This window comes from Notechis scutatus, chromosome 4 (assembly GCF_049901735.1).
Source record: "Notechis scutatus isolate UNSWTSFEM ecotype Mainland chromosome 4, rNotScu1.2, whole genome shotgun sequence".
NCBI lineage: Eukaryota > Metazoa > Chordata > Lepidosauria > Squamata > Elapidae > Notechis > Notechis scutatus.
Genome location: NC_142012.1, coordinates 110672543 through 110688743, shown reverse-complemented (window position 1 = coordinate 110688743; position 16201 = coordinate 110672543). Strand labels below are relative to the sequence as shown.

Sequence of the window (16201 nt, the reverse complement as noted above, 5' to 3'; positions counted from 1 at the left end):
CCCTATAACATGTTCAGTTGGAAAGTACAATTTGATTTACTTTTTTAAGCACTCATTATCATAGTCAACATGTTAAATCAGTAATGAGTTCATCTAATAGAACATCCATAGATTTACAGTAGACAAGAAATAAGTTGAAATTAAGTATATAGAATATCTGAAAATATTGAATTTCTTTTGAATATCTTGTTGCTATATTGCTTTGACTATAGCCAGTGTTTCTGAATAACTCTTAAAACATTTCTGCTTCATATCTACTACTAAATTGCAATTTTTCCCCAAAATATTTCTGTTTTTTAAATTTTTATATGTATAATTATTTTTGTGCTATGGTTCTTTGGGCAAATGACAGCTGAATTCAAATTATTTGAATGCACAATAAAAAATTCCAATAGAGAACCTGTTAATCTTCATGATAATCTTGCTGCCAGCTACAAAATCAGTGTATTTGCTCTCATAATAAAGATTATATGTAAAAAATATTGTTTTCATTTCCCATGTCTTTCAGAAGAAACATTTTAGTTCTCATTTATAAAATAAAAAGTAACCCAAACTGCATGTTATGATAGATAAATTAGTCTTAATTTGGGGCCATATCAGTTTCATATATGAATCATAATTCCATTGGGGGTTTTATAATTATTTTTAGAGAAATAATGTATGTGTATGTGTGAGTGTCTATATAAAATTTCAAAATAGATATTTTTGTAGATATTATTTTTGAAACCAAGAAGGATTTCAAGATTTAGAAAAATATTTTATTTAGAAAAATAAAAACTTGCTATCAGACAAAAAACCCATTCCTTCACATGCATTCTCTAGTCTAGAATAATATAAATCATATAATTTCTCTTCTAAAGGTAAAACAAAGGAAATCCTCAAATACTTGAATTTTATAAAGAGATAGAGATAGTATACATAGTGTATATAATAGATAATTTAATTGTCTAACTTTAATATTATCATAGAAATTATGGAATTAACATGCCTGACTATAGCCAGTGTTTCTGAATAACTCTTAAAACAGTTTGCTCAGTCTCTTATGTATCTTTACTGATCTCTTATAAGAGATCTTCACTGATTTGTTCTATGCTACTTTTATAAATTGTGAATTTCTGAATATAATATAAAACAAGCAGTGGCTTATATCAGTTGTTGTGGATTCCAAAATGACTCTTGACAATAAACTATAAAATATTTAGCCTCAGTACATTGCTGATGTTCACTGCTTTATACAAATAAGCAAACCAATTAGAATTCCTGTTGTCAGATTATATTTTCCCAATTATTTAGTCCCAAGGACAGTATCTACAGTGGATTTGTTCATACATAATATAAGAAAAGCAGTTAGTGGAAAATAATTCTGTTTCTTCCTAAAAACCAAAAGCAAGAATCTGAATTGCATTAGTTCTGTGTACAAAAAATAGCAGAGCCAATATTTTCTTAACTTACTTTTATATATTGCAATTGAAAGAATTTGTAATTTATAGTTTCCTGCTTAAACTTACCTTAATTAGATGTTATTTAGTCACTGATCAGGTGCTTGAATTACCCTAGTATAAGTGCATTTTAATTAAAAATGTTCAATCAGATCTGTCAGTAACTTGAATATTAAGTAAGTATATTGTTAATATTGTGACCACATTCTTATAAAAATAAATCCGCATCAACAGTTTCATATTTTATCCTAAATTATTCTACCATTTGCAAAACTATGTTTAGGTAACTGCTGTGAAAAAGTATAAGCCAAAGAGCTATGTTATAAACATTTTAAATATTTTGGCCGAAAACGTGTTTTGAGGTATTTGTTGGAACATACTTTGTTCCAACAAAAGAACAACTTTGTTCTTTTCTTTTGCTATTGACATTCAAATAAAATTCACCTTACTTTTGCTGATGTTTGTGTCCATTGTTGCATGGCGAATAATACACATTTCAGTAGATGTCAGGCTGCATCCTGTACAGAGTTGTCCAAATGTATTTTGTTTACTGAGAACTTGATATTAGGGGGAAAATTTTTCTTAATTGAAATTGAAACAGCAGCAAAAAAGCATTTAAGCACTTGAGTTGGCAGGTTCTCTATGAATCAGACTTTTCCATCCTGAGCTCATTCAGGCATCTTAAAAATTCCAACTTGCATAATTTTCACATTGACTCAGAATCCTGAAAAATACTGTCCAATATATTTGGAAGTCATCAAATTGGGGACACTTACAAAAGCGTACTCTCTTGCCAAACTAGCTTTAATGATCACTTTTGGTTCTGAAACTCAATGAAATAAATGGTACTTTGCAAGAAAGAAAGATCGGAATTTCCAATATTCTGTATAACGCCACACTTGTAATGGTAACTCTTGTGAAATAGCTTAATGATAAACCCAGATTAATATTTTAATTAATTCCATGTTTTTTTCACATTGCCTTCTTTTCTCACTTCCTTTGAAATACTTTACTACTGGAACATGTTACTAACTGTTTGTCCTTCTTTGAAATGAATAGAGAGACCCTGCAGGTGATGCTTCGATCTCTAAAAGTGCATTGTACTCCCGGATAAGCAGCTCAGAGGGGGAAAATGTCTCCAGTTTTCTTTATAAACAGCAAGACCTGGATACCGCCTTAAGAGTTACCAGGGAAGAGGTAATGGCAATTTTAATCAAGGAAGCCCTGCCTATTTGTCGGTAGGCATTTTACAAAAGCAACCAACCGCTTTCTGAAGTTTGTTCTCCCAATTAATTCATTGTAATAAATTTGAATGAATTAATGTTTTTTCCAGTTATTGATCAATACCAACACTGTGCTATCTTTTTTTAAGAATCAGTTCTGCTTATCTATTAAACAATTCAGTGAATGTGTTCCAGTTACCTTCTTTAGATTGCAGGTTCAATAAGGAACTATGTATTATTCTATATAGTAATATATATTAGTAGTAGTTTACAGAAAGCAAGAATTCGTTATGGAAAAGTTGATTGGGCAAATTTGGTGCATGTCCCATCTATTTTTGATCATAATTATTTGTTGAGAAAACACATGTATGGTTGGAATGTTTGTTATATATCTCTGTTCAGGATTTCTTCGTTTACCAAACAGAAGACTACATAAGAGCACCATTTTTTTTTTGTTTATATTATATATTCAAAGAGTTTGGTAAATATTTGGCAAGGCCTAGGTCAAGGTTTTTTTTTTTTTTTTGTATAGTCTATGTATAGTTTTGTATATTTGGGAACATAGATATTTAGTAGTTCTTTACGTAGGTGTAATAGAGTTCATATAAAGGCATAAATAGGACTCACAGAATTTCTTATCTTGCAATTTTAAAACACATGGATTCAACTTTCAGAATTCCTCAGATAGGCTGGCTAGGAATTCTGGGAATTGAAGTTTGTATGACTTAAACTGGTAAGCTTGAGAAACCCTGAAGTACGACATGACTCAAAAAATAGCTTCCTGTGGATTCCAAAGCAATCCATTCTCAGCAAAAAAACTATGATTTTTGAACAAATATAATTTGCTTGTATTTGTGCTTTGTCTTGGCTTAGCAAGAGCGAGAAATGCCAACAGATTTTTATTTTATAAAAATGGCATCTGCAGCAAACAGTGATGACATAGAAAAGACATGCACATGGTGACATCACATGTGCCACAATTATGTACTTGCATCCTGACATCTGACGCAAATATGTAAGTCACAATGTTTGTGTGATAACATAATTGTGCACGTTGCTCTCCTTGCCTTTCCTGTGGATGCCATAATTATAATTTTGTTATACTTTTCTATCAATCCTTAGAATGTTATGTAGCAAAGTATTTTGTCTTTTTTTCAAGCTGATACAACCTTATTTCTTCTCTTTTTTAAAAAGATAATTACAAAGGAAAGGATGATTTCAGAATGGAAAGAGAAATATGAAGAAAGTAGAAGGGAAGTTATGGAAATGAGGTTTGTGTAATTTTCTATGAATGTATACTTTTCAAGTTTATGAGGCAATTAAAAAATCTTATTTTTTAATCATACTGCTGGTGCCAGAATCTTCAGTTTACCAAAGTAAATCTGTTAAAAGAAGTGCCTGTGTGTATGTGTGTGTTTTTTCTCATAAGACAACATAATCTTCCATAAATGTGGAAATAGTTTTCCTTTATTTAGTTATTAAATAAATTCAACATTGGAATATGATACAACAAAAGACTGTGGTATTCAAGAACTACCTTACTGAATAGAAAAACAGGATATAAATCAAATCAATCAATCAAATAGTTTAAATAAATATATATTCTACCTCTTTCTGTTTGGACATCTCACAAATAATCACAAGGTATCTTATCAAGAACTTATAAAATTCAAATAAGTAATTCAGTTGTTTAAATAAGATTTAATCAGCTAGCTTTCTTGGGAGAACAAATTCAAAATAGGACATATTTTTAAAGTTTAAGGCAATCCTTTTAAAATGTTCTTTTGTTTTGTGACATGTTTATGGCTATTTCATAGAATTAGAATATTGCAATAAGGTTCTTTCCTCCATTTCTGAAATTTAGAATGTAATTGCTAATTAAATTAATATATGTCTGTGGAAACTATCCATCTTTCCCCTCTGCTACCACTTTCTGGCAAAATCAGTTCAAAATATGATTAGTAAGAAGGCACAAGTTAGTACATAGAATGGCAGATCTATCTTGTACTGGAGAAACTACTAAAACAAGTCTGAATATGGAAGTCACAGACTATATGTAGTAAGTCACCTATTTTATAGCATAAATATGGATTTAACAGCATCCTAGCTGTCTCTGAATTAATCTTTTGATTTAAAAAATGCCATACTGTAACAACTGTATTCTGTCATAGATTTTGGGGCTAATTTGTAAGTGTTGGCATTAGAAAAATCTATTTCTGTGGATATATGTTCATTTTCATATCTTTTCATCTTTTAATAGGAAAATTGTTTCAGAGTATGAGAAGACAATTGCTCAAATGATAGGTAGGTATTAATTTTCATGAAAAGAAAATATTTTTCTTATTCTGTTATAAGGAATATACAATAATAGAAAATTAGTCGTGCAATGAACAAAGATGATTTAAGAAACAGGTTTGGGAATTACAACACACCCGCAGGTTGCTATATGTGCCTGGAAGTCTTCTTGGAAATAACTGTTATTTATTTACTTATTTACTTAAGCCTGTTTCATTGCTTACAGTATTTATTTTGGAGAAAACATGCTCTTCTTAGCTGTGTCTCATGTTATATGTATGAATTAATTCAATGCAGAATTTCATCTCATCATATGTATTGTAACACTGTTCATTAAAAAAAAAACAAGTAAATGCCAGGAAGAACATATTTATTTGACAGCAGCCAATTATCAAACAAACCTAAATATATTATAGTCACTCCTTTGAGGCAGATATCAACCAAAACATTTAACAATACTGATATATAATATTTAGGCGTAGGAAATTGCAGTATTCTGGATATCATTGGTCTCTTAGAACAAATCACATTATTATGGCAAACATCACTGTATTTTAATTATATTATTGGTACTCATTGTAAGAATATCTCAAAATATGACCAGCAATATAATCCAAATAAGTATAAAGTATTAAGCCTCATAAAAGTTTCTCACATCAAAGTAATACTTTAATTACTAGGGCTACTGTTTTTTGGTATTACTATTTTAAAGTTACTCTGTTGTATTATGTATTGTTGAGAATTTTGTTTGGCAGATTTTCCTGGGAGGTGTGATTTAGAAGAGTGGCATAAATATTTTAAACTTAAATAAAATCTTTAAAGAGTGTATAATATGGTTGAGTCAAAGGTAAATCATGCAAAGTTAGGGGCAACATAATTTTGTCCAACAGTCTGGCTTTATATTTACATGACCCTTTCATTTAAAATTAGTATTTATTTTTATTCTATAATTCCATATCTCTAGAATATTCTGGTGAACAGCTTCCAACATTTAATGTAGGTGATTTTTGTGAAAGAAATGCTGAATATGAGATAAAAGTGCATAAATTTTGCTCATCTTTTGCATTTCAATTCTGTGTATTAGTTTTCCCCAGGTTATTTTTTTTTAATTTTAACATTTGAGATAATTTTAATCTTGCAAATTGCAAATATTTCTTTTACAATTAATTTTTGGAGAAACTACACTAATTCTCCACCAGAGCAGTTATGTTAAATTGAGCCACCTCCACTGAATTTATACTGCAGGTTTGTGTGTTACCTAGACATAATTCCTCTTATGCAGACTAGAATATATTTCCAGTACAAGTATTCCAGTGCACTAATAGAGATTTATATGGTTTGGAAAAGATGCAAACCAAGATTAAATCTTTATAAAGTTCACTTAGAAAAAATTGAGCTGTCCTTTCAAACAGCATTTTTAGATGGTGATAAAAATTCAGAAGTGTAACTAGCTGGCTGGCCTGTTACGTAATCAACCCCTTTCATGAAGAGTCTTCTTTAGGTGTAACATGGAGGAATTAAGCATGTGCAGACATTAAAATAATAGCTGATTGTTCTGTTATTTAATTTACTGGGTAGTTGTGATTTGTCTACAGGATATTTATCATTGCTAATTGTATTTCAATAAGTGACTATTTGAGTGAGATCTGGAGTCTGAGAATAGAAAAGGATAGTTCATGGAGATTAAAGATGCCCCTAGATGAGTGCACCCTTAGCAACATTGGCTGAAGGTGCCATTTCCCATTGATACGAACATTTGACTTTTAGAAAGATTCAGAAGGAGGGTTTGTGCCCCCCCCCCCCAAGTTTGGCTATCTTTGGCCAGTGCCTATTCAGCATCAGCCTAAAGCTAGCTGTGACCTAGATATAGGAAATGTGTATTTGATTTTCCAGACAAGGTTTGTATAGTTTGAGTGCTAATTCTATAGTGACTTTCAGATCTAGTGAAAAATTCAGAATTGGGCTAATTGGGCTAGAAGTTCCGTTTAAATGCTTTAAATATTCTTGTACACAAGAGTATTTTCATAAACTAACAGAAAAGGGAAGTTAATATTACTTACGTGGTTATTTTTGACTAATCATTATGCATGTGACTTTGTCCTGGTTAGAAACATAGCAGGAGTTTCTAATATATGCAGAGAAAATATGCTGAAGTATGCTCTACGGTATTGGTATCCTGCAAGGGAAATAATAACACCTTATATTTATAGCTGGAAAGATCCTTCTGAACACTTTATAAATCTGAATTAAACTAATACCTTTTCAGAGAAAGCTGATTTAGGCCAGATCGTTAAGAAGAAGGGGTTAAAGAAATGCCCTAATGTTTTTCAAAAAATCAATGGCTCCGGTGCAAATGTAAAAAGGATTGGCTCCTAAAGATATAATTAGGAGGCAGAAACTTGAGCAAATTGAGTTTGTAGAGCTCCTGGTAATTCCTTGGCATGTACTTTTTAGGTGACATCTATAATTTCCTTTAAAATCTTCCGTCTTCATTTAGCTTATGCCTCTACTGCATGCTTGTCTCTGTAAAAAAAAAAGTTTATCAGAGAAAATGTTGTCTGTTGCATTCAGTCTACAGATTATGTGAGTGCTTTTTGAACCATTTCTGTTGCACATGGCATTTTGTCAAGGTAAAGTTCATATACAGTATTTCCGTTTTCAGTGAATTCCATTATCTCCAGCTGCTGCCACCTTTTTGAGCCTTTCATTCATTCATACATTCATTCATTCATTCATTCATTTGCTTGTGTGAAAGCTGAAAACAAACTCATCCACTTAAAACGATTATGCTGCTTCCTTTTTCATAGCTGAACTAAAAGGAATATTGTGCTTTGTGCATTACAGATTGTTGCCTCCCGTTTTTTTCTGCTTTCTTAATAAATCCCTTGACTTTTTTTCTGTTTTGCTTCCATTTTTGTTGCTTCTTGTTCTTTGCTTGCAAATCCAAAACAAAGGCAAGCCTGGTAAGTATTGCTTTTGCCAAATTTGGCACCTGCATATTGCATTTTTTAAATTTATTTTTATTTTATTTTGGCATTTACTTTTATGTATTTGCTCTATCTTCAGATGATCTCTGTCTTCTGATATCTACAGGGAATGTAGATATAAATCTTATTATTTCTAACAGTAATAGTGGTTAAAGGATGACTAGATACTGCAAGCGTTGATGGATTTTTTTATGGTGATATACATTATTCCATTTCACTTCAGGAATAGGGTGCAGAAAAAATATTGTTATTAATTGGCTATATTACAAAAGTTTCCACAGTACTTACAGTGGCAGTGGGGCATCATAAAAAATCTAATAAGAAACTGTTTTTTTACTCGGATAATTTCACATGATTATTTTGGCCATCTAAATATGCAATTTAAAAAGAGTCAAGGCACTCCATTTTAGATCCTACCTACTGAATGCCCTACCTCAGCATCCCCCAACCTTTCCAGTTCAGTGGACTGGTGGAGGTGGTGGCGAGGGAAGAGGGGATGGTTTCGTGTGTGCTGCTTTTACTAATTGAAATAGTGCTTAGACTATATACTGCTTCACAGTGCTTTACAGCCCTCTCTAAGCAGTTTGCAGAATCAGCATATTGCTCCCAACAATCTGGGTCCTCATTTTACCAACCTCAGAAGGATGGAAGGCTGAGTCAACCTTGAGCTGGCGAGAATCAAACTGCTGGCAGCTGGCAGTCAGCAGATGCAGCTTCACTTGTATGAACGCTCACTAGTTGCACAGCCAAGTTCTGAATGAGTTGTGGCCCAGCACCAGGTCACGGACCTGGGGTTGAGGACCCCTGCCCTACCTGCAATAAGATGCGCAAGTTTCACTGGTAGGGACAACTCATTTACCAACCAACAGAATGTCAGACTCACTTAATGGAGAAAATAATAAAATAATTTATTTTCCTGTCCATGATCTGAATGCTCCAAAAGATGTTTGATTCTGCAAGCTTGTCACTTAGACCTACATTCTCTTTTTTCATATTCCATGGCTTTTTATTGGAGCTCTGGATAAACAGATCACTTCTGTGAAGACCCTGATAATCAGTAGAGAACACCTGGAGGCTGTCTGTTCTACCCTGGCAAAATGAAAACCTGTCCCAAATATTTTCCATTTTAGGATTTGGAACTGGCTTGAATTTAAGAAACATACCTGCTAAATGGCATAGAGGAAAATTCATCTTTGAAAAATGATCAGCAAGGGGCATATTAAATATGAAAATTAAGTTTAATCTTTCAGTATTGGCTAGCAATTTACTGCAGCCCATTGTTGGACAGGGGTGGATTAGAAGAAGCTGCTAGAAAAATATTTTTCCTCTGTGGTTAAATTATACAATAGCTATGAAACTCTTAATCTATGCTAAGGATTTCATTCAGACTGCTGATCAGAATATCAGAATAATAGAGTTGAGAGAGACCTTGGTCTTCTACTGCAATCCCCTCCAAAAATGTAAATATAAAAAAATGGGAGGGAATTTAGCTTTAAAAACATACTTCTATGGAAATGTGACTCCAATTCCATTTCTATTTTCATTTGAAAGTAACTTCTATGGAACTCAGTAGGATTTTCATTCAGATAAACACTTTGGATGGATCTATAAAGAATTCCCTATTTTGTTTAGTTTTAGGAGTGTCGGCATTAGGCTTAGTTTCACTAATGTACTAATGCAACATAGTTCTTTTGATTTGCAAAAAAATCAAAACCACCTTCAAAACCCTTCTGCAGTTATCAGAGTCAACTAAACTTCCACAAAAGAATGGAGAAAGAAAACAAGACCAAAAAAATGACCCTCTCAACTATGCATGGGGTTTACAACATATTACTCTTGTCTAGATGTTGCCCTGTTCTGTTTAGCATGTTGTGTGGAAATCAATACAGTACTTCGAATACTGTAATATATTAGAAGAATGACAATTCTGAAAGAACAAATATTTCATGTGCAGGTGCTTAGTATATTCATACTAAATTATCAACAAGAGGTAGTGACAAATTCTCTGTTGCTTTACTTGTAAAACTGCTTCTAGCCAAGTTTTCTTCTTTTTCACTTTTCCTCAGTCACCGAATTTTACAGCAGTGTAACAGACAACTTATCCATTTGAAGATAATCTGTTTTTTTTTTCATTCTTTCTTTCATCTTTTTCTTTCCATACTTTTGTACTATTGTGGAGTAAAAGATATACAAATCATATATTAAAGGCATCTTTAGATTTAAGAATAAATTAGAATAACTCACTGCCATTTTGAAATATACTCAATTTATTAAAAGTGTAACCAGTTTTTTATTGTTAGTTTATAATTATAATATAAAATACAAAAGGAAATAGTGGGAAAATTGGAGAGAGGGAAGGGAAGGGAAAAGTGTAGGGAAAGTGTGGGGGGGAGGAAAGAAAAGGCATTGACTTCTGACTCTCTTTGGTACAATAAAATCAGATAATAACATAATCAAGCCTCATCTTTTTACTTTTACCTAATAATATAAACCAGCCATTTCTATAACAACAAACCTATCTAATTAAAGAATAACCAGTTCTTAATTGATTTTGCCCCTATAGGTAACCCTCATTTAATGATCAGAATTGAGAGTGGCAATGCGATCATTTAATGAAGTGGTCATTAAGAAATCTTAATTAATTTTTCCCTTGCAGTAAAGACTGGTGAATGTTATAAATGCAACAAATGGTCATCGTTTCTTTCATCATTGTGAATAGTCGCTAAACAAAGACTATCTGCATCTTTATTGTTTTTATTGATAGAATTGCTCTCAGAAAAGCAATAGCAAGTGTAATTGGTTCATCATCAAATTAAGACTGCTTTATGGTATACTGTAATTATGCATGCGTGAGTGTTATACACATGCATCTAACAATAACATAATCAAAGCTGTTCAGTGTTCACATGCTGTGTAAGCTCTGGTTTGCTACAGCTCTGATAAAAGTAGACACTTGATAATAACTGTAATGTAAAAATAGTGACCTTTTAAGGTGGAATGTTTGAAAAATCTGGCACACCTTCAGATTTAGGGGTGTTGCAGCCCCAAACACAGCAGGTGGATAAAACTAGATTACAATTTTAGAAAACAGGGAGGAAAAAAGAGAGAGAATACACGAATATGTGCACACTGGAGAGAAAATGAGAGGGAGAACTTCTCAGATAACTCCCAATGAAATTCAGTAGTGGGAAATTCAGGAAAAGCAGAGGAGAAATTTGCAGGGCTCACTAATAAATTGTAAAATCACTTTCACAAGATTACTAAGGGCCACAGACACATATAATGCTTAAAGGTGAGGATCAAATAAATTAATGCAGAATCAAGCTTATAATAATTTTCTGTTTCCAGAATCAGAGTAGTATGTCTTAACATGAATGGTTTTACCTAGCAGGATTCTTTTGAAGTTATTATAAATATTTGTATAGATTTGTCTGCTGTTTTATTTAAGGAACATTTGATTTTAGGGTTGAGGTGCCATTTTATAAAGTGAAATATATGGTTTTATATATTAAAAGTTTTCAGTTGAAATGAAGACTAGTGGGAGGTTTTGAGTCAGCAGAAAGAACTTCTTTTACATCGATTCACACTTTTTATTCTTGCTGAATCTATGCTGCATATTTATAGCAATGTGATTCCCATAAAAGAGCTTTTCTTTGTTAAATATTTGCTTCTGGTTACTTGTAAAGGACAAGATGTCAGTCCTGTTGCCCGATTTAAATGTTTCACTATGATAAAATATTTATCCCCATAATGAAACAATGTTTTAAATGCTTAACAGATTTACCAAGCAAACATGCCCCTCGTTCTACTTTGCATGATCTCATTTTCATGCTTTAATTTAATTTTAATTTTTTAAAAACTATTCGTTGTCTTTGAGCCTTTTAATCGTTGTCTCCTATAGAGGATGAGCAGAGAGAAAAATCCATGTCCCATCACACCGTCCAGCAACTTATTATAGAAAAAGAGCAAGCATTAGCTGATCTGAACTCTGTGGAAAAATCTCTGGCAGATCTTTTCAGAAGATATGAAAAAATGAAAGAAGTTCTTGAAGGATTTAGGAAGGTAGGTCACAGTGAATAATGATCCCATCAAAACACCCACATTCACTAAGGTGCATGTCTGGAGTTGTGTGTGGCTGCATTTTGGTGGGTTTTTTTTCCTGATTTCCACATTCACCAGCAGCTTTTGGTTGAAGATCAGATCCTTGCAGTCAGGAATTTGGGGATAAGAATTCTTCTTGGATGTGATAGTTCACAAGTTTCCTTTCCATCCTCAGTGCTTCTTCTGACAGAACATTTCTATAATAACGCATTTGTTAGGGCTTTATATAGCAACCATCCTTAATCTAATAACCAGAAGTGCATCAACCTGAAAGTGCTGCCACCTAGCTCTAGTAAAAGGAAAAAACAGCCAAAGAAACTTTTTACATAAACGTTTGTACATATTGCAAGAATAAGCATAAACAGTTTATAGTAGGCCTTTGGATTCAGTGAAGTCACACTGTTGTGCAGTATATCTATGAGCACTGAGATAGCTCCGCAGTTCCAGTCTGGAGATGCAGTGACTAGTACAATGGGGACACTGAAAGTACATTGTTATCATAACTGTGGTGGGGTCAAGATTATACGTTATTCCCTGATTTATGCAAAAAATATAACTTGAACTAATTTTCCCTTAATTGATTTTATATTCATTCACTGTGTTTTAAAAGCAGCTGTGTACTTTACTTTGCCAAAAATCCAAAGCAACCATTTTCTGTAGAGTTGACATTGCAGAAAAGGGATTCTTAAGATGGCTTGAGCTTCATATGCCAGGCATGGCCTGTAGAATTCATATCGAGATGGCTGCTTAGCATTTATACACTGCATTTATACATTATATTTCTGTTTCCCTTGTTTTAAGGAAATATTTTATGTCTGCTTTCAAAAAAATGATCTGCTACCTAAAATTGTAGAGCATGGTCAAAAGCCTACAACTTACTGTGAATCCCTTATGGTCTGTTGTTAAGCTATTTTTATGTTTCCCATTAAAGAATGAAGAAGTATTAAAGAAATGCGCACAAGAATATTTATCACGAGTTAAAAAAGAAGAGCAGAGATATCAAGCCCTCAAGGTTCATGCAGAGGAAAAACTGGACAGGTATTTTGTTAGGGCTTGGGAGGAATCCTGCATTTCAACCAAGAACTTAAGGGGCATGCATAAGCGCACAATTGTGCATACTGTCCCTGTCCTATTATCCCCAATTATTAGTTCCTATTTCTTACATTTAAACTATGTTTATTCTTATTTCTATTGTATTGTAAGCTTTTTGACAAAATAAATAAACAAAAAAACAAACTTCTGTTCTGAAATCTATTGTAAACTAATTCTGGAGCTTTCTTTTTTTATCTGGTTCTTGTCAGTACTTACATATAATTTTGACCTGACTCCTATAAAATGTATCCTGTCATTCTTTAAGGTTCCCCTCCATTTTGACCCCCTACTTTTTAAAACATTCAGGAAAGATTCAGTTAAGCACCGTATCAAACCTTACCTAATACAGTATAATGTAATATACTGATATACCGGTATGGTACTGAAATTCATAAAGAATTATGCGTGTGTCTAACAAGTTACAATAATATATGCTTTTCATAAATGTATACAAAACCTTGCCAAGAAAACTTTAGGAACTAGTCTGGCCAGTTGCCAAGAGTCCACACTTGACATGAATGCATAAGAGAGAGGGGGAGAGGTTCCTTGGCACTCAATATACCTGTGTTTCTGCAGAGCCAATGCTGAAATTGCACAAGTTCGGGGAAAGGCTCAGCAAGAACAAGCAGCTTACCAAGCCAGCCTTCGTAAAGAGCAGTTAAAAGTGGATGCGTTGGAAAGAACACTGGAACAAAAGGTGACTAGCTCTGAACTGTACAAAGCTGCTTGTAGAGGAATCTCTGGGTTTGGTAGCTGCTTCCTAACAGATACAGATATGTACTTTAGAAATGTAAAACCATCAATCTTTTTGCTGTCAAATGCTATCCTCAAAAACTTCAAGAAGTCTTTAAATTGGTTTGGGATGCTGGTGGTGGATCTGCCTCAACAGTTCGATATTATCTGTTTATCAAATTTATTGACCAGCCAGGGTAACCCTGGGCCAAGTTGTCTATGGATGGTGGCTAATTGTCTGTGATGGTGATGTAGTAATATCAGAGAGAGGAGGTTAGATTTCACTGTGTGTGTTTAGGTAGTTCAAGGATCGGGTAGGCTTAGTGCCTTATTTTACTGTTTATTAGGGCTGTATAGCATTTCATGCTTAAAATCCAAAAACATTGGAATGGGAGGAAGTGTTAATAGTACATCTCTATGCAATGCTTCAAAGCTGCTGGATCGTTTCCCATATACTTTGTCCTTCCTAGTACAAAGGCCTGTTGGAGATCAAAACTAAAGCACTGCATCATCATATTATTTATCTGCTTTTAATGAAACAAGTTAAAGTGCTCACACCAACCTTAATTCATGGATGGGTGACTGTGGCTTATTACAACATTTGTCAGCCTCAACAACTTTAAGATGTCACTAGACAACCCATGACCCGTTGGCTTATCGTTTTAAGGATTATTTCCTTATTTAAGCAGAGAAACAGAATGACCAAAAGAGCAGTGGAAGTCCTCACTGACTTTCCTTAGAGAAAACTGAGAGGCAGGGGTGGGATTCTACCAGTTGGCTAGAACCAGTTGTTAACATGATAAGCAGTTTGGAGAACCGGTTGTTAGAAGAAATTACTGGCCTAACTCGAAGGAAGGCAGGAAGAAAACATTCTGTTGTTGCTCTCTCTGTCAACCCTTTTCACATTCTTGGCAGGACTAGACTTCCTGTCTCTGGAACTTCTCTGGAGTTTTTTTTCCTCCTTTGTGCTACTTTGCTTGTGTGGAGTGACCATTCAAAGTTACAAGGGCACTGAAAAAAGTGACTTATGACCATTTTTCACACTTACAACTGTTGCAGCATCCCCACAGTCATGAGAGGCCAGGCGAGGAGATGCATGCCTCGATGTGAGTGATATTGAGTTGGCCACGCCTAGCCAATAACATGACCAAGCCACACCCACCAACTAAGCCACGCCCACAGAACTGGTTGTTAATTTGAATCCCACCCCTGCTGACAGGGTGTGTTGGAAATGACAATCATGAAATCATAGCTGACCATGGCAGTGCAGCAGTGCAAAACCACTGAAGCAGCCATAGTTTTTCCAAATTTCAACCCTACAGGAGTCACAGGTCCCAAATTTTGGATGCATTAAAATGTTACACCCTTGGAGGTATGTTGATTCAAAAATTGTTGCGCTATGATCCACCACTATGCCCAATTGAATGTTACAGTCAAACAGACAAGTATTTCAGTAGTATATAGATTCTGGGAGAATTCTGAGAGTTGAAGTCCCTTAAAGTTGCTGAGGTTGAAAAGCACTGGCTTAGCCTATTGATAGCAGAAAATCTGGCTCCTAGGAGGCAATGGTTTATCCTGTTAGCATAATTTCAATGTAAGAAAAGATTTAGGCATAAAAGAACATAAAACGAAAGCTTTCCTGAAAGATCCAAGAGTGATGTGCTTAAGCAAAGATGACTGGTATAAGCAGAACTGAATTGCAGACAGATATTGCTCTTTCCCCAGAATGTACAACAAATGTTATTTTCAGAATTGAAAAAGAGTGCAGTACGGCTTTTAACCGAAATATGTTTATTCTTTCTTCCTGTGTATGTGTGTGTGTTTTTTTAGAATAAAGAAATAGAAGAGTTGACGAAGATTTGTGATGAACTGATTGCCAAAATGGGGAAAAGCTAACTTTAAACCAAAACCCTAAATTACAATCTTGAGTGCAATATGACCATTGGCACAGTGATATCCAGACAGCGATGTGAACGGATTCTATTTTCACTTTTTGTATGCACTACTGTATTTTTTCTTAATAATGTTGATTTGATTGTATGCAGTACAAAGACTATCAGAAATCCTTGCTATTGTCTGCAATTCTTTCCTTTGTATAATTCATAGCAAGTTGATCTCAAAAGTTCCTGTATCAGGGAGATTTGTCAAGTTCTTTAATAAATTACAGTTGCTCATCCTCGCCTTCCCTTTGTACATGAGTTCCCATGTTGGATGTCTTTTTTGGATTTAATATAAATGTGTATTACATGCATGGGGACTCTTGCCTTAAGGAGTGTAAATTTGATCTGCATTTTCTGATTTGTAAAATAAAATGGAAACTTGAAAAATTAAA

The 16201-nt window shown here is 33.8% G+C and overlaps 1 protein-coding gene across 17 annotated transcripts in view; it reads left to right on the top strand.

The window, feature by feature from the left end:
• TACC2 (transforming acidic coiled-coil containing protein 2) overlaps nt 1-16201 on the top strand; it is a 161059-nt gene extending 144858 nt beyond the window's left edge. For all 17 annotated transcript variants that reach the window (XM_087964386.1, XM_087964385.1, XM_087964384.1 and 14 more), the window contains 7 exons: nt 2499-2636; nt 3857-3933; nt 4923-4966; nt 11846-12006; nt 12977-13083; nt 13714-13834; nt 15700-16201. In XM_087964386.1, the coding sequence (XP_087820512.1) occupies nt 2499-2636; nt 3857-3933; nt 4923-4966; nt 11846-12006; nt 12977-13083; nt 13714-13834; nt 15700-15765 (714 nt within the window). In that variant the 3' untranslated portion in view covers nt 15766-16201. The remainder of the gene's footprint in view (nt 1-2498; nt 2637-3856; nt 3934-4922; nt 4967-11845; nt 12007-12976; nt 13084-13713; nt 13835-15699) is intronic.